Source organism: Sebastes fasciatus, chromosome 4 (assembly GCF_043250625.1).
Source record: "Sebastes fasciatus isolate fSebFas1 chromosome 4, fSebFas1.pri, whole genome shotgun sequence".
Lineage (NCBI taxonomy): Eukaryota > Metazoa > Chordata > Actinopteri > Perciformes > Sebastidae > Sebastes > Sebastes fasciatus.
In genome coordinates, this window is record NC_133798.1 from 6,291,441 (window position 1) to 6,315,632 (window position 24,192).

General features: G+C 42.4%; 1 protein-coding gene and 1 long non-coding RNA gene across 3 annotated transcripts in view; one reads left to right on the forward strand and one right to left on the reverse strand.

The window, feature by feature from the left end:
- LOC141765594 (uncharacterized) overlaps positions 1 to 4,402 on the reverse strand; it is a 371,017-nt gene extending 366,615 nt beyond the window's left edge. The window contains exon 1 of the long non-coding RNA XR_012593536.1: positions 4,305 to 4,402. This is a non-coding gene — a long non-coding RNA (uncharacterized LOC141765594). The remainder of the gene's footprint in view (positions 1 to 4,304) is intronic.
- LOC141765587 (septin-7-like) overlaps positions 1 to 24,192 on the forward strand; it is a 60,921-nt gene that overhangs the window by 26,174 nt on the left and 10,555 nt on the right. For both annotated transcript variants that reach the window (XM_074631668.1, XM_074631667.1), the window contains exons 3-8: positions 1,481 to 1,587; positions 8,412 to 8,512; positions 8,603 to 8,737; positions 15,510 to 15,627; positions 16,376 to 16,468; positions 17,624 to 17,720. In XM_074631668.1, coding sequence (XP_074487769.1) covers positions 1,481 to 1,587; positions 8,412 to 8,512; positions 8,603 to 8,737; positions 15,510 to 15,627; positions 16,376 to 16,468; positions 17,624 to 17,720 — 651 coding nt within the window. The remainder of the gene's footprint in view (positions 1 to 1,480; positions 1,588 to 8,411; positions 8,513 to 8,602; positions 8,738 to 15,509; positions 15,628 to 16,375; positions 16,469 to 17,623; positions 17,721 to 24,192) is intronic.

Below are 24,192 nucleotides of genomic sequence, written 5' to 3' on the forward strand. Positions count from 1 at the left end.
ATGTGTTATTGTCTCATATTATAAAATGGTGTATTTGAATATTTCTGCATACTGGGGTCCCTAACCAGTCTTGGAATTACATGAATTGGATATCACTGTAAAGCTATGCCTCTTGTGGATTCACTGAGCCGAACTGTATTCACGTGTGATGATGTTAGTCCCCATAGTAGCCATTTCATTGTAGTGAGACCATTTTTTTTAAAACTTGACCTCCCTGTATAAAATGACCTGTGGTGACCTCTAGGATAATCACAGCCTCATGAAACTTTACAGCCACAAACTAGATACCTAGAGCATTCAGAGGATGGATGGCTTTCCTAGCTAGATTGACAAAAAGGGGGTTTCTGAGCAGTTTACACAACAGAAGTGCTCGCCATCCAATCGCAGAAAAATGCAATTCTTGCAGAAATCTCCAAATGTCAAAAGTTTTTGATCCCAAATCACAGCATGGCTTTTTCTATGGTGTTCCTCGAGGTCTTGGTGTCTTAATGTGGTATTTTAGAGAGATTATCGATCGTTTTTATCAATTCTCGAGTGGAAAAAAATGGTTAAATTTAGCACCAATTCTGTGTAACAAATGGTTTACCGGTACCGAAGCACGGATTTATTTTATCTGATAAATCTGATAGATCATGTGTGGAATAGGATTCCCTCCTTAATATTTGTCTTGTAAATGTTTGGTCGGCTACTGTGTACCTATCCTGGTCGGTGTTTGGTCCCAAATTGTCGGAGTGGCGTCAGATTCAAAGGCTAAAAGCAGGATGATGTTACATTGGGAATCAGTCAGAGGTCTTGCTAGGACAAGCGGCCGTCTTTCCCTCCAACCAAACAGTCCTCCAACGCCTTTTCACGGGACACGAGCCATATGCTCGGCCATTAATCACGGCATTGTGTATGTGAGAGCGTATGCAGAGTGTACGTTTGGAGTGGCTGTGTTCTTTGTCATGTAAATGTTAACTTTGTTTGTGTGACTGCTGAGTCTCAAAACATTAGTATGGGAGCAGTGAACGGAAAGTTGTCACAGTAAGGAGAGAAATAGGAAGATTTATATGTAAAGTTGGAAGTGAAAGGGACGAAGGAAGAGTGGATGAATGGGGATGGTGAGGGAGGGAGTAAACAGGAGGTGGAGAGGAAATGTTTTATTCCCTCTATCTGGAAGCTTTCCTCGCTGGCAGTCGAGCTCCTGACCTTTTCCCTCACAGACAATGAATCGACTTTATTTTCTCTGCTCCAGGCCCTGTGTGTGCTTTTGTGTATGACTTTTAATGCATGTGTGTCTGCTTGTAGTTGAGTGTATGAATGCATGCTGCACATAACATGTGGCCAGCAGGCTGTCTTTCCATTTTGCTGTGCTCATGTCAAATAAAATCTGAAATGCTGGATTTTCATCGCTGTGCCATAAAATGGAGACGGCATTAAATTCATAACTGTATCTATTTATATATTTAACTTTATTCAATTTTTAAATGTGTGTCCTCAGGTGAATCTGGCCTTGGGAAGTCGACACTCATCAACTCTCTGTTCCTGACTGACCTGTACTCCAAGGACTACCCCGGGCCCTCCCTGCGCATCAAGAAGACGGTGCAGGTGAGGCTACTGAGCTTCGAGGCCCATTACAGACTCATTTGGCGTCACACCTGATTTTTAAAGCCCCCCCTCCAGCCAGTTTTACTTCCTGTTTTTTGGTCAACGTTCTTTCTCAAACAGAGAATGGGGGTGTGGTTAATTGTCAGATGTAATTCATTACCATGGCAACCAGATTGCATTGTTTTTCAACCCAGTTTAGATTAATTTACTGTTTATCAGCCCACAAATGAGACAAGAATTATCTCAACACACCGACTCTCTCTCACTCGCTCCCACAAACCGCCGGTAGCGGCTGCTTTCTGTTAATTTATCTCCAACAAGAGGAGACGGTAAAGAAGAGAGGGAGTGAGAGACAGTCAGTGTGTTGTGTTAATTCTGCCGGAGGGATTTTGTGTAATTCACTGCGTTGACTGAACCCGTTCACCGTACACACAAATTCCATGGTGAAAATAAACACACTAAACTAAGGTGGCGGAAACTAAAAAATAAAATGAAACCCTTCAGTTAGCTAATGCAACAAGTTGGGCTAACTAACTACACCTAACCAGTTAACTAACTAGAAAGACAAACAGACAGATAAACAGATTTATCAGTTTGCTGCTCAGACTCAAACGAGCATGAGAGCGCCTGCAGCTTGGAGGATGACCTTTGACCTGCAGCTTCTACTATAGTCAGACGTCATATTATCACATTTTAGCAACAACCTTCTTTTCTTTCTTTTTTTACTTTGAGCACAAAATTAAATTATTTATCAAAAAAAAAATTGGCAAATAGTGTGGCTGATCAACTTAGTCAGGAAATGACTCAAATAAATATGAAATATAGAAAAGTCAAAATACACTGGAGGGGAGGGGCTTTAAGTTTAGTTCACGTATCACGATAAATTTTAGGCTGTAAGTAGGTCAAATGTTCAGATCTTATACCAGAGACAGACCTCAGTTGATGATGCGCTGATGACCTGAGAAATTCAAATAAGTCTAGCGTCGTGCTCATTGACAGCTGTTTCCTCCGGTTGGAAAACAACCGAGCCGATCAGAGCTTTTGCCCTGTTCAGAGCTTCAGACCTGGTATTAACACGCGTTCTGAGTGATCCAAGTGGACAGCTCTAAGTACGTCTGTTCACACCTGGCATTAGAATGCGTCTCCACATGGCTCGCTGCTGTTTGTTTTGCTTTTGAAGGATACGGAACGGATATGACGTCACGTTACTCAGACTACAACAATAAAAGCAGTAACTTCCTTCTACCTCCACATAAAAAAAAAACATAGGGGAATCAATTTTTCCCCCCACTCTTACTAACTATCGAGAACCAGAGTTGGCAAATGTGTTACTTAAATCTGACTTCATTACTTTAAAGGCAAGTTGACGAATGTCACCCAAAACGTGGCCGGAGGCATTACTTAGCGTTTTCAGGTAGTCTGTCCGTGTGTCCCGTTCTCGTGAACATGATATCCTAGGAACGCCTTTTGGGTCAATTTCAATTTCAATTTCAAAGGTCAAAAGTCACTGTGACCTCACATCCGTTCCATTCTCGTGATACCTCAGGAACACCCTGATTTAATTTATTAAAATTTGGCACAAACCTCCACTTGGACTCAAGGATGAACTGATTTGATTTTGGGAGGTCAAAGGTCAAGGCCGCTGTAGATGAAAGTATAGCTGTACAAGAATATTTTCAGACAAAGCCACATTGGTAACTTGGCACGGTACTAGTTGTCATGCTGCCAGCGAGGGTAAAAGGTTAAAGCACGGAGAGAGGGAACAAGAGATGGAGAGAGGGATGGAGTATTGTGGAAAAGGAGAGCAAGAAAGAAGGATGGAGGAACGAAGAGGGAAACGGCCAGGCCACAGGGCCCGGTTTTGTCCTTTTATGGTCATGTCAAACTGAGGAGGAGGAGGACGGACGCTGCATCTGGAGCAGCAGCAGCAGTGGGGAGCAGAGGACAGAGCGAGGGAGGAGAAGCAGTTTGGAAAAAGGGAGAAGGTTGCTGTTGTTGAAGGAGGAGAGAAAACAAGATAGTGAGTGGAACTACTAAAAGGGAAAAAAAGAGAAGAGTTATGGACAGGAGCGACGCAGCCAGGAGGGGAAAAAGAGTGAAGCAGGTTGCGGGAGGAAGCTGGACAGAGCTGCGGTGTGTGTATATGAGGACTGAGGCAGTGATGGGTTAGTAAAAGGTGACTCGGGAGAGACAAAGAAAAACAGAGAATGGGGAGTCCCCGTATTCCCCCTCGGGCCTGATAGGGTCAGTAACAGGGCAAGAATGTTCCCATGAAACGTAACACCCACCCACGCTCACACACATACACATATAACACATGATGCAAACCAGAAAATGACACAATTTGACATAATGTAAGACATTATGATCACGTGGGTGCTCTCACCGAAAAAGTTGACACCCAACGGGGGGGAAGGCTGATCAAAAAAATCAATGAATACATAAATAAATCAAATTGCATCCTCAAAAAAATGTATTTATTTATACTACTAATAATGTCTATGATGAATCACCATCCAAATAGAATTGTTACAGCTCTAAATAGCCTCAAGACTGTGTGCTGGTGTGGTGCAGCCCAGTGTTTTCCATTAATTACCTAGACCCAGAGGGGTTTGGTGTGGGGGATCCCCTCGTGGGACCGCTCCCCGATGCTGGTTGGCCCTCGCCGGGAGCATTTCCTCCTACAATGCGTCTCCACATGCGTCTCCAGTGACCACTTGTGATCGGATCTCACTTCCCTGCTCTATATGCAAATAAACACGTAGTAAACACACGGCTAATACAGCAGACGTTGTGATGTAATATTACAGGAATGACAGTAGTAATATCCTACATGTTCGTTGATTCGGGTACATTTTATTAACATCAAAATAAAAGGTTATTGTACTGGCAGTCCCCGGGAACCTCCGTGCCGCCGGCACCGCTGCCTTTGCCAGGAAGCAGCAGAGTACAGAGCTCCAGAGAGAGCTGGGGATGAAAGAGAGCGGGCGGGTGTCAGCTCCGTGCAAAGCAGCGGAACAAAAACAAAAACACAAACACATCTCCGACAATATGATAATAATGCACTTCGGATAATCTGTAGATATGTAGCCTACACATAAGATATATTTTAATAAAATACAGTTGTACCGACAGAATACAGCAGAGCACAGAAGCCGTTTCCATGCTGCGATGCAGACAAGTCTGTTTTCCTGAGGAGCACAGTGATGACAGGATCCCAGCAGGATGTCAGTAGAGTAGGAGGTCCTTAATGTGGCCCAGGACACATTCACTTCACACACTGCTAAAAGAATGTGGCCATATGTGGCCCAGACCACCTCTGAATGTGGTTTGAGTGATCCGATCTTAATGCGTCTTGAGTGCGTTCACACACCTGTCCACTTGTGATCGGATCACTGAGGACACATGGCCAGGCCTAGGCCAGCACGGAAAGGATCTAAGGTCCACCTACCAGAGTCTCATAAAATCTGGTAGGAAACGCTGCTGTAGCCTGTTGTAATTTGTAGCAGAGCAGTGTCACATTTCATTGATAATTATTAAAGCAAGCACAATAAAATTGATTCTGTGACAACTATGACCTTGGTGGGATTCCAAAAATGTGGGCACCCACCGGCAAAAACATAAATAGTAATCTACTGACTATGATGTCATACATAATTTGAGACACACACACTGCTAAAAGGCTGAAAATATCATCCTCTCTTTAGTTGATTAATAATTTGTTTAATAAATTGTGAAAACTGCTCACACACACTTAAAATACATTTGTCAAATCACTTTGCAGCAGGATTTGGCTCCCGCTTCCACTGTACACTGCCGTGTTTGCACATTAACACAAGCAAGCATAACCCACACATTCACAGCACACACACACAACTGCCTCCTCCTGGAAGCCAGCTATTCAATTTGCCTCTCGGCTCTCCAGAAGTGCATCTGTGTAGGTTGGGGAGTGAGAAAATTCAGCTGAAAATCCATAGCTACATTAGTGAGATGTTTTAGATGAATGGATTTAAAAGTTTAAATAGTTGTTTCACCCAAGTAACATCATTCAACACGTCATCAGTTATTCTGCGCATGTGTTATAACCTGTGGTTTTAATGTTCAGGCTGATAGGAATCCTTAACAATATTCCTGAATCCGGATCATGATCCAGATCGCCACAAAAATCGTATGGATTGTTCATTGTGCTACACTCCACCCCTCCAAAAAATGTCATTCAAATCCATCGCAAACTTTTGGAGTAATCCTGCTAACAGACAGACAGACAGACAGACAGACAGACAGACAGACAGACAGACAGACAGACTCCTTCAAGGCCAAGAGGTAATAAATACTAAGGCCTATATTTAAAACAATGTCTGCATTTATTCTGTATTATATTCCTTTAAAAGGCCATGGAAAATATCTCTTAAACTGTATTTTCGTATGCCCCCCCCTAACAGAACTTGAATAGTCTGAAAATAGAGTGGACTTACTTGATACTTTTATACTCGTGCTACAGTTTTGTGCCGTTTGCTACAAAAACTTTCAGCCACCATAGCTCCAGTGCTATGTGCAAAAAAAAAGCTACCGTACAGCCCTGCAGTTAGTGTGTTTGCCACGGGTGCTGTGGTCTGAGGCTGAGGGGGAGAGACGGGGTCAGAGTATTTATATTCCAGAACAATCTCTCATGCTTTGTCGCTCACCCACTTTCCCCCAAGATCCGATTTCTTTTTAAATGATGGTGTTGAGACTGACGGCATTTTTGAGGTTTTCTCCCAATCTGTTTTTCTTCGCGGAAACGGTGGAAATAGCAGATTTGGTTTTGAGATGGCCGACATGTCATGCACAAACACTTACAGTACAAACACACATTTTGGACACACACGCTGGATGCACAATGAAGCTCAGATATGTCAACTGACTGCGGTGCGGGGATATATATATGCTCAGCTGTAAAGTCAGACAGATTATTCTGAAGGTTTATGGAAGCTGAAGAATGTTTGTGTTAGAGCGAGAGGACTGTAGTTTGAGTTAAAGGGGTGATCCTAAAATAACTAGATGGCCTTGTGAAAGTATGTGGCGAAGTGAAGGGAACGGCGGACGAGCTGCAGGAAATGATGGATCTGTGGGACCGAACGTGAATCAATGTGACTGAAGTGGGAGATGGAATGGTTTTGTTTGTCGGCTTTTTGCTGTTTTTGCAGTAAAGCCACACACGAATCAATCAAACGGCTATTTTCTTTACAACAATATGTTGGATCTTGAATTACTGTAGCACTGTGTGCCTCATTAAAGCTGCAGTAGGCAAGAAGTGTTCACCATCATTGGGCAAAAGATTCCATAATAACCTTTCAGCATATTGTAATTCAAGTGTTCTTAGAGAAAGTTAGACTTCTGCTCCTCCTCATGGCTCTGTTTTCAGGCTTTAGAAAATCTAGCCTAGTGACGGGAGACTTTGACCAATCACAGGATATTTCAGAGAGAGAGAGAGCGTTCCTATTGGCTGTGCTCTCGCTGGTGGGCAGTGCTTGGTATTTCCTCAACAGATCTCAACATGACTGCTGGGTCACAGACTTTCAAATTAGCGAGGCTGAAAAGACTACTCCACCGATACAACATCGCACTCCAGTAACATTGGTGGAGTCGTGATCGACAGTTATTTTTTTGCACAATGCAGCAGAACCAGAAATATTGTCTTTTTGAATTACATGCGTTCTTCTTTTTTGTCAAAACCTGGCAACTACATTCCCCACAATGCATATCAACTGCAAACTGTTCATCAGAGAGATTCCGGTGTGTTATGTTAGTATCAGCTAACGTAGTCTCAAGACGCTAGCCTCAAGAATAGATGAGGAGCAGGCTGGTGAGGTCAATTCCTTCAAACCTGTAGACTTCAGCCCCAACCAATACTGACTCAAGTGACATCACTTGAGGCAATTTATCAGATCTGGTGCAGCTCCCTCTGGAGCTAAATATAATATTTGTATTAAACAGACTTTGATGGGTATAATTGGTGGAGTTCCCCTTTACGCAAATGCAGCAGAGCTGAACAGTTTCGTCCTGCAGAAAGAAGCCTATTAAGTATGTATGATTGTTAAAAATAAAAAAATAAAACACATAATGTAGACAGAATTGTATTAAAAGTTCCTAAAGATAACAGGAAAACACATCGCTGATGCAAATAATCTGCTCAAAATTACACAAATCACAAATCTTTACATAAAACTTCCTGCAGTTACTACGTTCACTATTTTGGGTTAATTATACAACTTATCAGTTGTTCTGTACGGTTATTGTTATACCTACGCCCCTTGCTATTGAGGACACTACAGAACAGCTGAATATGGTCAGAAATGCAACAGATTTAAAGCTGCTCTTTAAGAAGTTCAGCTTGGCCACCTCATGTCAGTTCCAGGAGCAGTTCCATTTAAGAGTTTGGAGTTCTGCATAGAATCAGTGGCCTGTATAGTGAGGAAGTCGTAATCATCCATCCCATACCTAAACACCATCACTGCTCCAAATATGAGCTGCTCAGAGGAAGGAGAGGAGTAGAGTTTCCTCTCTCTCTCTCACACACACACACACACACACACACACACACACACACACACACACACACACACACGCACACACACACGCACACAGCAGCAGATATTGGTATCTCTGAATCTCCCAGCAGGCTGTGTGGGTGCACTTACAGCGCCATGATGTATCATCAGTGTCCTGAGTGGAAGAGGATAGTGTCACATCATTAAACATGCAGGCCAATGTGTGTGGGTGTGTTGAATCCACATAAATGCAGAAAGATGATGAGAACACTGCAACAACTTTGTGTGTTTCAGGTGGAGCAGTCCAAAGTGCTGGTAAAGGAAGGAGGTGTCCAACTGACACTCACCATTGTCGATACTCCAGGTTTTGGAGATGCAGTGGATAACAGCAACTGGTGAGGAGCGCTGGCATTTCCCAAAAATACCAGATGATCATATGTTCTTTGTTGTTATCTAATGTCCTCCCTCTTTCCTCCATCTTCCAGCTGGCAGCCAGTCATCAACTACATTGACAGTAAGTGCGAGGACTTCCTGAATGCAGAGTCGAGAGTGAACCGCAGATCCATGCCAGACAACAGAGTCCACTGCTGCCTGTACTTCATAGCGCCCTCTGGACACGGGTAGGTCTGCATGAGACAAAGGTGTAATAAGATGAGGTAGATGTAACGTGAAGTAAGGTGAGACAAAATAAGGCAATAATGAGATAAAATGCTCTAAACGAGACACTGAGGCTGTCAGCCATCGCTCCGGTCCCAAACAAACTGAAACATGATGACAGCGTGCGTATGGCGTTACGTCATTGTGCATGCGTAACTGTCTGAAAGCATCAATAAGAGGAATCGATACACACGGAGGCATGAGATGCCAAGGAATCGGACAACTAGGAACCGATTCTCTATTCACATCCCCAGCGTTTTCCCTGCATGCCAAAGTGGCGGATGACATGCCGTTTTTATCCGCCACTGCCAACAATTTACCCGCATTTGGCGGGTGGCGAGGGCTAATTTCGGACCTTGTACAACCACTAGTGCAGTGTGAGGTCACTAAAGATGCTCAGTTTTTTTGGAAGTTCAAGTGTCTATTTAATGGATCTTTAAACCTGCATTAACCTGGACAAACTCCATTTATCATAAAAAATATGCTCAAATCATAACATGGCAAACTGCAGCCCAACAGGCAACAGCAGCTGTCAGTGTGTCAGTGTGCTGACTTGACTATGACCTGCTTAAATCTTTATATCATAAGGTCAGAGGTCAAGGGACCCCTTTTAAAATGGCCATGCCAGTTTTTCCTTGCAAAAATGTAGTGTTAGTTTGGAGCGTCATTTAGCCTCCTTCCTTACAAGCTAGTATGACATGGTTGGTACCAATGGATTCCTGAAGGTTTTATGGTTTCATTTGATACCAGTATCTTCACTCTAGCTATAAAATTGAGCCCGCTACAACCTAAAAATTGCAAGTTGTGAGCAAGCGCATTAACTTTGACAGCCCAAGTATTAACTCACAAGTTATTATAAGTGTTTGAGGGGGGATTTTTTAGCCATGAATGGATTTTGTTTATTAACATGATGCTTGTCTTATTCTATCCTGTTCAGCTGCTTCACGTTTTGCTGTTCAAATTTTAGGTGTTGTGTTTTATTGTTGTTTTTATCGCTAACTTTTGCCAAACATTGGCACATGAGTTATGTGAATTAATGTGCATTGTCCCTGAAAATAAAATAAAAAAAACACATTTACGCATCCAGCAGAAACAGAGCAACATTAGCATTCATTTATAGTTGTGTTTCTGGCCACCTAATGAATGTAGGTCCAATATTCACTCTGCTTTTAGCTCCGTTTTGGTCTCCACCAACTCCTGCTAAATGCCTCATGCTATGTTCACCAGTTACTTGCTAACTTCGTCTGCTTGCCATTTGGTGCTGGTAGTGTACAGAGGGTTTGTTAGAGCTTATTTGTTGAAAATAGCTGCTGCTGGAAACTATACGGATAAAAGCAGTGAGAGTAGTTCTATATGGGCAGTAAAAAATCAGAGAATCTGAGAGACGCTAAAACACTGAGGTTAACTACAGAGTCGGTGGTATTTCTCTGCGGGTCTGTCACTACAAGCGACCCCTTTCACATTAAAAATAGTCATTTGATCCATTGTTAAAAATAAAATATTATAGCAGATTTAAGTTTCTATTAGGGCTGTGTATTGGCAAGAATATGACGATACGATATGAATCACGATACAGGGGTTGTGATTCAATATATTGCGATACTGTTAGCAAGGCGATGTATTGCGATATTTTTTTTATATTTAATTTTAGGAAAAGTGTCAGTCTGAAGAACACACCGCCAAAATGTTTACTTTTTCACAGTGCGATCAGCATTTGCATTTCTAACAGTCCCTGTAACATCCAACATCGTAGCACTACAATGAGTGAGCGCATATCTTTGCTAATGAAATAAAGTATTGACTGAGTTAATACTTGCATGTAAACTACTAGTTAAAAGTGTTTTTGAGAATCAATACACTATTACAAAACATAATATCAATGCAACATTCGACCTAGTTTCTATAGGCTATAACTTCATTCAGTATCATAGTTCTAACCAGGTGAAGTCAAATATTTTGCAGCCAGCATTTTAGAAGCAGCAGTCGGCATGTGGGGGAGGATGGTTTTGTTCTGGTCGAGATGTCTATTTGTATTCAGAGGTGTTATTAACCCACATTCCTCTGTACTGATCCAAATGACGGTGCTGTGCCAGTCAGTGAAATCAATTGATGCGGTGTTAAAATGAGATGAAAACCTGCAGACTCTATGACCTCTCTTTGGCTCAGAGACCCCCGAGTCTACCTTTTCTAGCTTCCTGTCCTCTGCCAGCTGTGCGAGCTCTGAGGCTGAAGCAAACTGGTATGTGTGAGTATGTGAGTGTCTGTGTGTCTGTGCCATGGATGAGGAGGCTGCCAGCCAGTGTTTGTGACCCACAAAGGTTATATAACCCAGTTCTGCTCATGCTCAGTAGAGTTCTGCTCTCCATCCCTGAATCACCCAATCAGAGCGGAGGCTTCGGAGCAGCTCACAGAGGCAGGCCTCTCATCACAGACAAACACACTCTGTCTTCTCTCATCTTGCAGTGTGTGTGTGTGTCTGTGTGTGTGTGTGTGTGTGTTCACTTGGCATCTAGAACATTCCCTGTTTGTCAGTATAGCTGCAGCAGCACCAGCCTGGGTAAAAATGTGGGAACCCAAAATCCATCCTTCCACTCGGGTTTAACGATGACTAACTTTGATCCACGGAGATTTAAATCATCCCTGGATTGTTTCTAAATCTGCGGAGATGAGTCATATGCAAGGTGTCTAAAATGACATTCTTTAATAGCATCAGCCAGAAAGTGTGTGAATGTGTTGCTTGCTATTAAAGTTACTGTGAGGACCTTTTAACTGGTTATGAAACAGTCTCAATTGAATGCCGATGCCTCTATGTGACCTACACTAGCAAACAAGACCATCAGCAAGAAGATTGGCTATTTCTATATAGTTATTTTTAAAGGGGACCTATTATGCTTTTGTGCTTTTACCCGTTCCTTTAGTGTGTTTTTTTTAGTATAGTTTTTATGCAAGTAAATGGTCTGCAAAGTTACAAAGCCCAAAGTCCACACCAAAGGGAGTTCTGCCTTTTCTTCCGTAACGTGTCACCAAGTTGCATAGCGGCTAGTCCATTAGAGCGGAGTCCAAAGAGTTTGGTTCGGTTGACCAAGATGCAACGATCTGACTTTTTCAGTCCCGATAGTGATACCTGGGCCGAGTACCGATCCGTTACTAGTGTTTAATTAATAAACTGTATGCCTCACTGTGTGGAAGTGACAGGGATCATTCTTTTATGTGTAAGGAAACATCAGGCTTGATTACATTACGTACCCACCGCCCCGCCCCCACTGTCGTTTTGATTTTTTTTTTACAGAAATAAAACCCATTTAGTTTATCAGCACCGTGTTATCAATAAATAGTGTGTAGTACAAAAATAGTAGTGTAGTGTACAAACTGAAAGTGAATGCGTCTGATCCGTACGGAGTCTCAGCTCAGAGTAGCAGGAGTCTTATTTCACACACAAGGGACGAGAGAGAGTTGACAGACGAGACGATGGCGGAAGATTTGGTGTCGAAGCGAAAAGCAAAAGTGCTTATTTGGCAATATTTCAGATTTAAACCCGATGCTGTAAAGGGAACCATAACATTAATGAGGCAATCGGCATGCGGAGGACGGAGCGGTCACAGCCGGTGTGCGCAGTGGAGCAGCGGCGGGTGGAAACCTGCGGCCCAACAGTGTCATCTTGACCGTCATCTTTTCTTGTTAAATGTCCGGTGTAATCGGCAACACCGATGTTGTCACAAGTTTATTAACCGGTGGGAAAATGTCATCACCGTCACATCCCTACTTTGCTCCACCCTCTCGGGTCATTTCTGGTTGCAAAAAAAACAAGATGGCGACGGCCAAAATGCCAAACTAGACTAGTCCACAAACCAACCAGACGTCACGGTGACTACGTCCGCTTCTTATGTACAGTTTATGGTTTCTGCGCAGCTTTGCACAGCGATGTAAGTTTAGTGAGTGCATGATAGTTTGAATTTAGTTAACTACGCTTCTCTGTATTTGACAGCTCTATAAATGACAATAAATGGCCGTGGCATGCCTCACTCTTGAACTCCAGGATTGTCCAGGATACATTCAAGCTAACTATTGATGCCCTGACGGTAAATGTCAGGGCAATTGTTCACTTCTTTGGGTAAATATATCAGGTAGTTGTGCTTTTGCTGTCACTCTACAGGAATTTGTGCTAGTTGCATACTGCTGCTTCCAAAAGTCACTGACGTGGCTGTAAAATTTGAAATCCCATAAATCCTGCGTTCGAAGTAAACTGCATGCTCATGTTTCCAAGCTCTGCCTGTCTCTGATATTTTATATACCAAGATACCACAAGGAGAAGGAAGGAAAAAGTTCCAAAAGCGAGTCCAACCAGCAGTGAGTGCTGCTAGTTGTATACATCACTGTCAGCGTGTAGAGACAATTTATGGTTTAACTCTGAAAGGAGTGACCTTTTGAGTGCCTTGACAGTCGGTCTTTAAGACAGACACTCTGACTCCTGTTTTATCTTTCACTCCAGGACTCCTCTAATGCTGGACTGTACACCAACCTGACCCCATTCTTTCCAACTAGTTCATACATGCACTCTGTCTCCGTGTCCCTCTGTGAACTAGTGAACCACTGAACAGCTGTTTTGTTGTCCTGTATTTCTGCATTCCTGAGTACCTAAACATCCCCTCTACCCACAGACACACATACATTTACAGAACTATGTCGGGACACAGCATGCTTCACTTGAATGTACATAAATGAAAATGATTGCTTTGATACGGGCACAACTGGATACAAGTATTCAACAATGTACAGTTATATTGTTGCATAATTTTCTCCCATTATGCAGAACACGCTCATTTTCCACACACACGGCCCACCGACCTCACGCCCACCAGAGCACTCTTGTTTCTGGCCACGCTACTGAGTATGAGTCCCGCTTGTCATTGAGACAGAGATGGTGAGCCTATGGGAGGATTACAAAGACAATCCCTCATCAGCCTAGCAAGACAAAACCATTAGTTGTTACCACAGAAGAAGAACACATGAGACAAAAAAGTCTCAGCTGTCTTCATTGTGTATTTGCTGTGGGCTAAATGTAATGGACTTGGTTGGCCCTCTGCTGGTGACCCACTGAACTGCTTTTACTTTGAAAAGTCATGCATTGATGAAGCCCACTGTGGCATTTTCTTTAGATTAATTCTCATAAATGAATTCCTCATTCACAGGATGTGTCACCCTGCCTGACATGGCTGCTGATTAGGGATGCACCAATACCACTTTCTTTCAGACCGAGTACAAGTACTTACATTTGGGTACTCGCCGATACCGAGTACCGATACGAGTACCTCTCTGTGCCAAAAGACCCTCGTTAACAGCCAGCTGGAGGGTGTGAGCGACACCCGGCAGGCTGGGGAGTCCCGCATACGAGGCGGTGCGCCGCGACCGGCTCTAGGTCGGTTTGAAAGGCTCGTGGCGAGGGTGCTTCCCGAGGCCGTGGACAAAGTCCTCACTGCGCCCTCTCTCCCCGCCGGTGAGGGACGGGGCCCCCTGCTCCCGGTGCAACTGTCGACCGGGGCGGACTGTCCTCAGTGCGCCCCAACCGCGTCGTGCCACCAGGGCGGGGCTTAGCCCACGTACAAGGCGGCGGGTGTCTGATGTCTGCAACCCAACCGACCCGTCTTGAAACAAGGACCAAGGAGTCTAACGCACGCGTGAGTCAGAGGTTGCAAGCAAAACCCTGTGGCGTAATGAAAGTCTCGTCTCGCCCGCACCGTCGGGGCGGTGGAGCGTGAGCGTGTGCAATAGGACCCGACAGATGCTGATGAGAGGTTAACGTCAAGTTGCCGTAAAGTGATAACGGTGCCGTTGTGTTGGAGCCGTTTTGAGAGTATGAGTACATGAGCACAGTATCGGACCCGATACTGGTATCGGTATCTGTGCATCCCTACTGCTGATCCATGTATCATTCCGTTGTTTCATTGAAATCAACCACAAACCCATTTCAAGTTTTCATTCATCAATTTTTCTATGAGTGGATCCTGTTCAGAGATGAGGAGTGCCGAGATTAACCAGCCTCTCTCACTGGCAGAGAGACGGGGTACACCCAGGACCTGCAAAACAGTTACCTGTTGCTAACACACAAATACTGTAAATCTATTCGATGCGATACGATACGATGCGATACACTTTGTCTCCTGTGGGGAAATTTGTCTTGGACTCAAGTGCTGCACACCATCAGCTGCCTCCACAGCAGCATCAATAAATAAAAACATTCCACATTTAAACAGAGAAACACAAACAATGTAAACCACCAACAACATATATTGCACATTACCCATATTGCACAAGAGCTGCATAAAAACAGCATAAATAAGAGACAAAGATAAAAACACCACGATGCTATTGCATAACCCTTCAGCCTCAAGAAACATTATTTAACATTTTGATGGAGGTGGGCACAAACGAGTTCTTAAAACAGTTCAGTTTGCATTGAGAGACTCTGTATCGTCTGCCAGATGGTAATAGCTCCTACCCAGAGTGGAGGATGTGAGATGGGTCAGACAATACTTTCTGCGCTTGCCTAAGAACAGACTGCTCGTAATTCATATTTATAAGCAAAGATTAAATTATCAATGGAAAAATGGGCAAGTGCAAACAATTGTAAAACAGTGTAGTGTACTGGCCAGGTGTTGTTCAGCTGGATAGCAAATGACTGGACCTTTGGGGTCGCTTTTTGTTGTTCTTACACTTTTCTTTCTGTCTATCCTTCAGCCTGAAGCCGCTGGACATCGAGTTCATGAAGAGACTCCACGACAAAGTCAACGTCATCCCTCTTATTGCAAAAGCCGACACTCTGACCCCAGAGGAGTGCCAGCTTTTTAAAAAACAGGTATTTGTGCGTGTGTGTGTCACTTTGGAACATATAAAATCATTTGTAGCATATTTGCATCTGATTAACTTACTGCAAGCAACATAAACATGTCAAGTAATAGTGAACATTATGGGAAGTACGTTTATTAGCTTTCTGAGAGTTAGATGAGAAGATCGATACCGCCCTTATTTCTGTGTGTCAAATATAGAGCTAGAGCTAGGAGGCAATTATTCTAGCTCAGCATAAAGACTGGAAGCAGGTGAAAATAGCTAGCCTGGCTCTCTCCAATTCCAAAAATCCTCAAGGTAGCAAGCAACAGCTGAGTGCAGTGACTTCCCAGGTTCTTGTCGTCACCTCGAGGTTGCCAGGCAACCAGCATAGCCACTGCCTGGAAATACTGGAAGGATGGGATGAGCGGTTGTTCATCAGAGTAAAACACTCCGGTTCATAACTCCCTCTAATGTGTCTGTTTGTGTACAGATTAAACAAACGTGATACAACATGTTAATTAGTGAGCTTTCCAGTTGTTGGTAGTCATGTTTTTTAACTTTAGACAGAGCCAGGCTGTTTCATTCTTCCTCCATCCTTTATGCTAAGCTAAGCTAAGCTAATCACTTCATATGAACGTGGTATCGATCTAACTCCCAGAAAAACGAGCAAGTAAGATTAAGGATTGTAGACATGAAGGAGAAATTAAAATCATTTTTGATTGTATGTGGTGTGTTTCCTTGTTTCCTTTATTCTGATTACTTTCTCCCTTCGTCAGATCATGAAGGAGATACAGGAGCACAAAATCAAAATATATGAATTCCCAGACACGGAGGACGACGAGGACAACAAGCTCATCCGAAAGATTAAGGTAAAACGCCCGGTCTTGTTAGTAATGTAAAACTTGATTTAAAGAACTGATCGTCAGCTTTATAGACGATCTCATTGAAGAACTTTCACCAGTGATTGTTGTCGATGTAGCTCTGCCCCAGTAACCGCTGCCTCTAGCAAGAGCAAGCATGATACTACACCCGCGTCATGTCGATGTCGGCCATCAGTGACGTTTACGTGATTAGAGGCCCAATCACAGTAGCATTTAAAACAGTGAGATGGCACCGTTTAGTCAGTAATCAGTTCATTTCAATTGAAATTCTGAAATCCAGCTACATGTTGAATTCAACTTTGGTGAATTGCGCCATTGACCACGAGCAAGCCGTCTTGACAGAACTGACCTTTCAGGGAACAGAGAGTCGCTATTGTAGCTTATAAGCTACATTGCACCATCCAGTTTTTAAACCCGGCTCTAAAGGAGTATAAACTACTCCACAAAAAGCAACACTATACGCCTTCTGAACAAATTGCGGGAATTAATTTTTTCATTAGCAACCAAGCAAACTATCTTGCTAACTTACAGTTAACAAGCCTGCTAGCTCTGAGAGCTTTTTTTCCCACATCAATGACTGTTTATTGAAAGAAAGTGATGTACAACCCTGGCAACAAATTGCTAATTGTGACCGACTAGTGCTAGCATGTTCCTGGCTTGCTAGTGTGTTAGCGGTTAACTTGCCAGCCACAGTAATTAATTAGCTAGCCTTGCAAGTAGTCCTTAAATTACCAAGCATCTAGCACCAACTATTTCGTGAGGACACATGGATACATTTTGCTGTTCCACTTTTTGGCGTGACAAGGCCATAAATCTGAGTCTAAGCCAAATCTCTCACCGTAACAAATGCTGTCAGTCCATTACACTTGAACTAGACGGGAGATTGAATGTAAAAATACAAATAGACTTGTCAGCAGACATGTTTATTATTATTTTTAGAGTATCCAAACCCAAAGATTCACGCAATTAACCCAAATGAAACTGACGTCCGGTACAATCTGTTGCCACAGGAAGTTACCAAACAAACATTGAAGAACGAAGAAGTCTATCCAACAGCTGTTAGCAATGCGCCATCCAAGAATAAGCTGGATGCAGCAGTTCGTTCGCAGTAAAACCAAAAAGTTGTTTCTCTCTCCACACCAGGAGAAGATGCCACTGGCCGTGGTCGGAAGCAACGTGGTAATCGAGGTGAACGGCAAGAAGGTCAGAGGCCGGCAGTACCCGTGGGGCGTGGCGGAAGGTAGGTTCACTCAGGTCCACGACCAGAAAAGAAGGACACGGCTTCCATTTTGTGGCCAAACTAAGAAAATGAACCAGAAAAGTAGTGTGCACACTTTGAAAGTTCACAAGGGGCAATGATTGAGCATGTTTTGTTTGTTGTCAGTTGATTTGATACACAGCATGTCGTTGTGCCTCGGTCAGACGATGGCAGACGTGAGAGAAGCTAACGCATGTTGGCGTTTGGAGGTTGATGTGTTTGGGAGTATCCAGCAGTCCCAGTATTATTATCTCTATCATGATGAGCAAAGCATGATACTCCTCAGTGTGGGACATAGCCTGTATGAATGTATTAACTACCAGGTAATAACAACAGCTTGTCAAAATGTATTCTTGACTGGAAATAAGTTGATGAACAAATGCAACCTGTTAAAGTAGAAAGTTAGTGTTTTACTGCCACATAGCACATGATTGTAATACACCCCGCTGGAGCTTTATAGGATTAGTCTTGAAATAGATTTTAGTATGATTTTTTTATTTTATTATTGTTGGATTTTTAAGTTGAACAGAAGTTGATGGGCACATTTGAACCATCACAGTAATAAGGTAATGCCGAGCCGGCTTTCAGCAAGTCTCAGCCAGGGCTCATTTTTGTTGTTGAATCGTATGCAAGTGTGTAAATGAAAATCCAGACAGTAGTAGAGCGGTACAGTTTTGTACATTTTAACAAATAGTTATCGCTGTTGCTATGGTTGCATAGAATTGAAGTGTTTTTAAGCTTTCCCATGTCGTGCTGCTGAAAGCCTTTTAAGGGCGTATTCGTTGATTCGTACCATGCCGAAGTACGATTGCCCCCCCTCCCCATCCCCTTCCCCAGTCCCCTGTCACTCAGCTTTCACATTAGTAAAGTTGTTCCGTTCCCGTTGCGTCATCATCCACGTGTTTTTGAGTCTGTATTAGGGATGTCACAAGAACCAATACTTTGGTACCAAGTCGATGCCAAATTTCTAAAAAGGTGACGGTATAAATCTCTGAGAAGTGGTGTTTTTTCTTTTTTTTATTGACCTCTGGACTCTTTATTTCCGGTGAATGTTATTGGGTCTTGCATTTGATTATCTTACACTTAACTCCCCAGATCTACTTTGTTTGAACCAATCCAACAGCATGCAGTAAAGTTTCAAGAGAAAACCATGAAGAACTAACGTTACGTTACTGAGCACCAGTTGGATCCAGTTACTCTGCTGTTAAAATGACGTTACATTTGGTGAAGAGCGCGTATGGCTTGTTTAGGACTCCAGACCTGAGTTGGGTCTTGAGTGCACAGACTTGAGACTTACTTGTGACTTGCAAAACAATGACTTGGTCCAACCTCTGGTAGCCTATACCCGGTGAAATGTCACCATGTCAGCGAATTTAAACTACTGCTTGCAATCTGAGGATATATATAGACACATGTGCACATTACATGGTATCGAATTTGGTATCGAGAATTGTGGAAATTCACTGGTATTGATTACTAGATTTCTGGTATCGTGACATCCCTAGTCTGCATGCATGAATGGAGGTTTAGCAGTGGTGGACATGGGGAACTGACCTTTAAACATTGTCCCAAAGCTTCTGGAATAGCTCACTAAGTGGATTTTGCATTTAGAAGTTTTGACTACATACGTGTTCCCAAGGTCAAGAAAGAACCTCCTCATTTAATTACAGGGTTTTACTACTTTTTCTTATCTTGGATTTGGGATTAAATGAGCGCAACATGTTCCTAAAGATATCATCAGATAACATTTTGACAAGTTTGAAGTTACCTGGCAGGCAGTTAATACATTGTCACCTTATACACCCACCCGCCTTCCCCTCAACACAAACAAATCACGTGCACACAGTCCTGTCGGTAGTGTTGGTATTGACCCTGATAGGGATTCTGGAAAAAAAATAGAGCCATAGTGTATTATGGGATATGTTCTTTCAGTATGGCAGCAAGCATTGACTGACCCCAACCAGTGTCACCACTAGCCACGATGAACTGCTGTTGCTCTTCCTGGTGTGTTGGTTTTCATTTGTTTCCTCTGAAAGATGATATACTGTATATATCTTTTTAAAAAGTAATTTACCTTTGTTGCTCTGTGGTTGACCGTTTATCAGTCATTCACTTTTTCATTCTTTCTTTTCTCTCTTTTTTCTTTGTCTATTCTTTTCCATGACTGACAGAGGGCATTTTTGGTAAACCAAACCATCTTTCACTTTAGTTCAGCCTCATTTTTCTCCCCTACTCCTCCTCCTCCTCTTCCTCAGAGTGGCCCCCCCCCACCCCAAACTCTCCATCCCTCCTTTCCCTCCACTTTTCTGTTGCTGTGCTGTCTCATCATTATAGGCTGATGGTCAAACCAATGCTCTAATCAGACTTGGGCTGAATACTTGTCTAATTGCTGAGATACACCATATTTTGGAAACATTTGAAAACAAAGAAGAACATAGATTGACATTTTTAATTGGGAACATATTATATGTCGAAATGCAACATAAACATAGACACCAAAATCATTCATGTGTTCTCAGTCGAATGTGGGCCCCATTGCTCTTTGCTGACACTTCATCATACACCGTGCTGAATGAGCCTCTGCAGCCAGCTTACATAAGAAGTGCCAATTAGTAATATAGTGTATCATTTAGATATTCTGAAGATGAAATATGAGTAACTCAATGTAGCTGATATTGTGGGGTTTATTCTTGAACGGGATAGTACTTGGACTATACCTATATCTCCGGATTTGATACTATCACGATACTCGGGTGCCAATTCGATATGTATTGCGATTTTCAAGTACTGCGATTCGATATTACGATTTTTGTTAACTTTTTTAACACTAGACCATGGGAAAAAGTTTAATCTTACACTTCTAGGGACTTTTACTTTGTAAAATATATAAATTAATACAGTAAGAATGTTTGATTTTCTGCATGTATGTAGTCAGAGATGTCCTGAAGTCAAATATATCAGTCATTGTCAGGAATTATTTATTAAATTTTTTCGGGCAACCCAAAAATCATTTAAAAAAAAAAAAGATTTCCCTCACAAATTAGTGGTATTTTCTTTTTAATTTATAAGGGACGTGAAAGACCTGATTTTTGTCTAGTGTTAATGTTAAAATGTAAATATCAGCAGATATATACTACAGTTATTCAATTTTTTTAACTCTCAAATATTGATATCAGTGTCTGCCTCAAAAATTCAATATCTGTTGAGCTCTAATGTGAATCTTACCAATCTTTGGACACTTTTTAGATTTGGGTAGTCTGGCTACACCAGAACAAAACCCACTACATAAACCAACTTGTCTCAGTCCATAAGTACTTTTTAAGATATTCCTCATGCCTAAGGTAAATTTAGCAATCTCTGCTCTTCTTATTGTTACTCATTAGAGTGTATGCTGGGTGTTACCATGGGGCAAAAGAGCCCGTCATCTACCAGAAGGACACATGAATGATGATGTTTGTTGTCTGTGTTTTTATCACTTAATTTCATAGTCAAGTTTTTAAAGGGTAATTCCAGTTTATTACAATTTAGGTATTGTTTTGATAGCTTGGATTATTTTGTTCTATCAGTTACTCACCACAGTAATTACTGAGATGTGGGACCAGGGTGGCATCATTACAACCAAGTCTGGCAGGGCAAGAAACACGAGCAGTCAGATGATCAGACGGGTTGTAAACAAGCCAACATTGTAGCCAGAGTATCTGAACCACTTAACGTGGAGATAAAACTAAAATATTGCTTATAATCCCTCAGTGCACTGGAAGACTACAACAAGTATAGTAGGTCAAACAGTTTTGGTAATCATTTTACCATTTGTCTTTACTAGTGCAATGCCTGTTCAAAACATGCCGGTTCTGAACAGGCTTAATGCTTGGCCTGCTGTGTTGCAGCATTCTCGAGAACCGCTCATACAAACAACTTCACACTCGACGCTGCGCTTCATTGGGTCCCAAGCAATACACCTGACATGACACAGTTGCATCACACACCCAAGTCGTGGCTTCCTACGGTCAGAAACACCGGTGAAATACACTCTGGTTCACGAAAAAAGAACAGGAGCAGGTTAACTGCCTGGGTCCCCCGACTAAAAGGACCCCTAACAGCTATGGATTTATTTAGATATGAAAAGTATAAATTATGTTACTGTTCTAACTTATTGTACCCGAAAATAACAAAAAGGCCCCCAAAGCACTTAAAAAAATATGCAAGTTAACTGTATACTACTTACTATGTACTTCTACTTCAGAGGAAAACATTGTAATACTACATTTACCTGACCGAGAAATGTTAACGGTTACGTTGCAGATTCAGATTTGCAACGGATCAAATATAATGCATTATTATTCAGTATTCTATCCAGCATTAGAATTGAAAGCTCCACCTTGCAGGTCCTGTTCACGGAGCCAGCAGCCATAGAGTAATAGAGAAGTTTCTGTTGGTTGCAATCCGCAACCTCACTACTAGATGCCGCCAAATCCTACACACTGTACCTTTTTAAGTAAATGTAAGTACATTGTGCTGATAATACCTCACTTTCAGTCTTCACTGAAAGTTAAAATTTGAATGCAGGACTTTTACTGTGCTGTATTAATAGTCTTACTATAAATAGTTGTTTTGACTAGGCCTACTTCTTCTACCACTGCCAATACCAACATTCCCAGTTAGAGAGGGTGAAAAGTAAAGCTAGATAACGTTTGCCTCGGTAACCCCAAATCACTAAACCCACACCTGAAAAACACACCCAGGTCGCTGTTACTCGCGGCCATAAACATTGGTGAAATACACTTAAAGGAGGTCATTTCCAAATAGCCCTATTAGTCGCTTGCTTTGACATAATGACTGTGGTAATAACGTCGAGCATGGATTTAATTAGCGGAGGTGTTTTGCTGGCGCTAACGTTGGTGGTGTTATAAGTTAGTATCAAGTCTGACACCGGGGGAAATACAGTCTTACTTACGAAGGGGAAAAACACACCCACAGCTTACTCACGATCACACCGGTGATATACTGTACATTCTGGTTCAATCTGCTATCCTCTAGTGTTGACTCCAGGGAAATGAAGAAGAGTTTGGTCGTAAAGTGAACTGCAGAACCCTGAAGCCCCTCCCCCGCTGCTGCACAGAGCGCTGTGTGCTCGTTTATACAAAGTGTATTCATTTTGAACATGTCTAAATTGCACCAAATTTGACAAAGCACTCCATGGGGTCCCCGGCAATACACCCGCCAAGTGTGAAGTAGATCGGATGAACGGTTCTCAAGATATGCGAAGGACATACGCACACACACACAGACAGTCAGAGATTTTCTGGCCTTTATAGTTAGATTTTCTCTTCCAAACATGTTTGGCTAACCTGGAGGTTTGTTGAAAACCCGTCTGATGACTGACTGCTGAGTGTTTCTTGCTCCGTCAGACTTCCTTTTTAATGTCCACACTGTGTACCCAGATCTCAGCAATTCTCTCGGGGAGTATAATGTTTTTATTACCGGTAAGACTGATGGCCCAAATTACAAAAACAAGACCAAGGTTGTAATAAACAGGAATTATCCTGCAAGGTGCATTTAATGAAGCTTACCCTGCACATTATCTCAAAATGAGTCTGGTGTCCTCAGCAGGTTTAACGCCTTCACATACTCACTTGTTGCCCCAGGTCTGATGCTGTGAATAGTCATGGAGAACACTAGAGGCTGTTTTGGTGCTGAAGCTACAGCTGCAATAAGTAAATCACTCTAACGCTGTGCGGTTCCCTTCTTTGCTCCTATGGTATCCCATACTGTTGTACCCAGTTCATTTCAGTCCTGCTTCAACCACATGATTCAGCTCACTGTGTTACGCTAGAGTTGAATCGGTTGTGTTGGTGCAGGGTGAGATAACGGTGTACAGGCCTTTGCTGTATCACTGGACCAAGGACTGGGATCCACCATCCTAACGCATTGCTTATAGGTTCATTATAGGTTCATGAGCAGTTAATGGTTGAGTTAGTGTTTTCAAAAGGGGCATGTAGCAGCTCATTTAAGTCATCAAGGTAACATGTGGTTTGGTATCATGAATTCTCACTCATTAACAGCATATTTGGAATATTTGAATGTTAATGTAGAAACATGTTGTTGAAACAGTTGTGTGCTCTTGATTCATTAAACCAATGCAGTTCATCATCATGGCCTAAATACACGCTGCTAGTGGATAAAGCGCTCAGGCTCAAAACACCTGATGGACAATTTTCCATTAACGTCCATGATTGACAAATAAAAACTAAAATGATTAGATGTTTTTAAAGAAGTTTGAGAAGAGTTTGCATCAGGTATTTTCTGCCATTCATCAACAAATAAGATCTGAATACTATTAGTTCCAACCTTTTTTTTTTTTTTTTTCCTTATGACCCCTGACCCCACTTAGCTCCTCCACTTATTCCCTCACTGAGACTTGCACCCCCAGCTGGTCATGCCTAGATCCTCATAT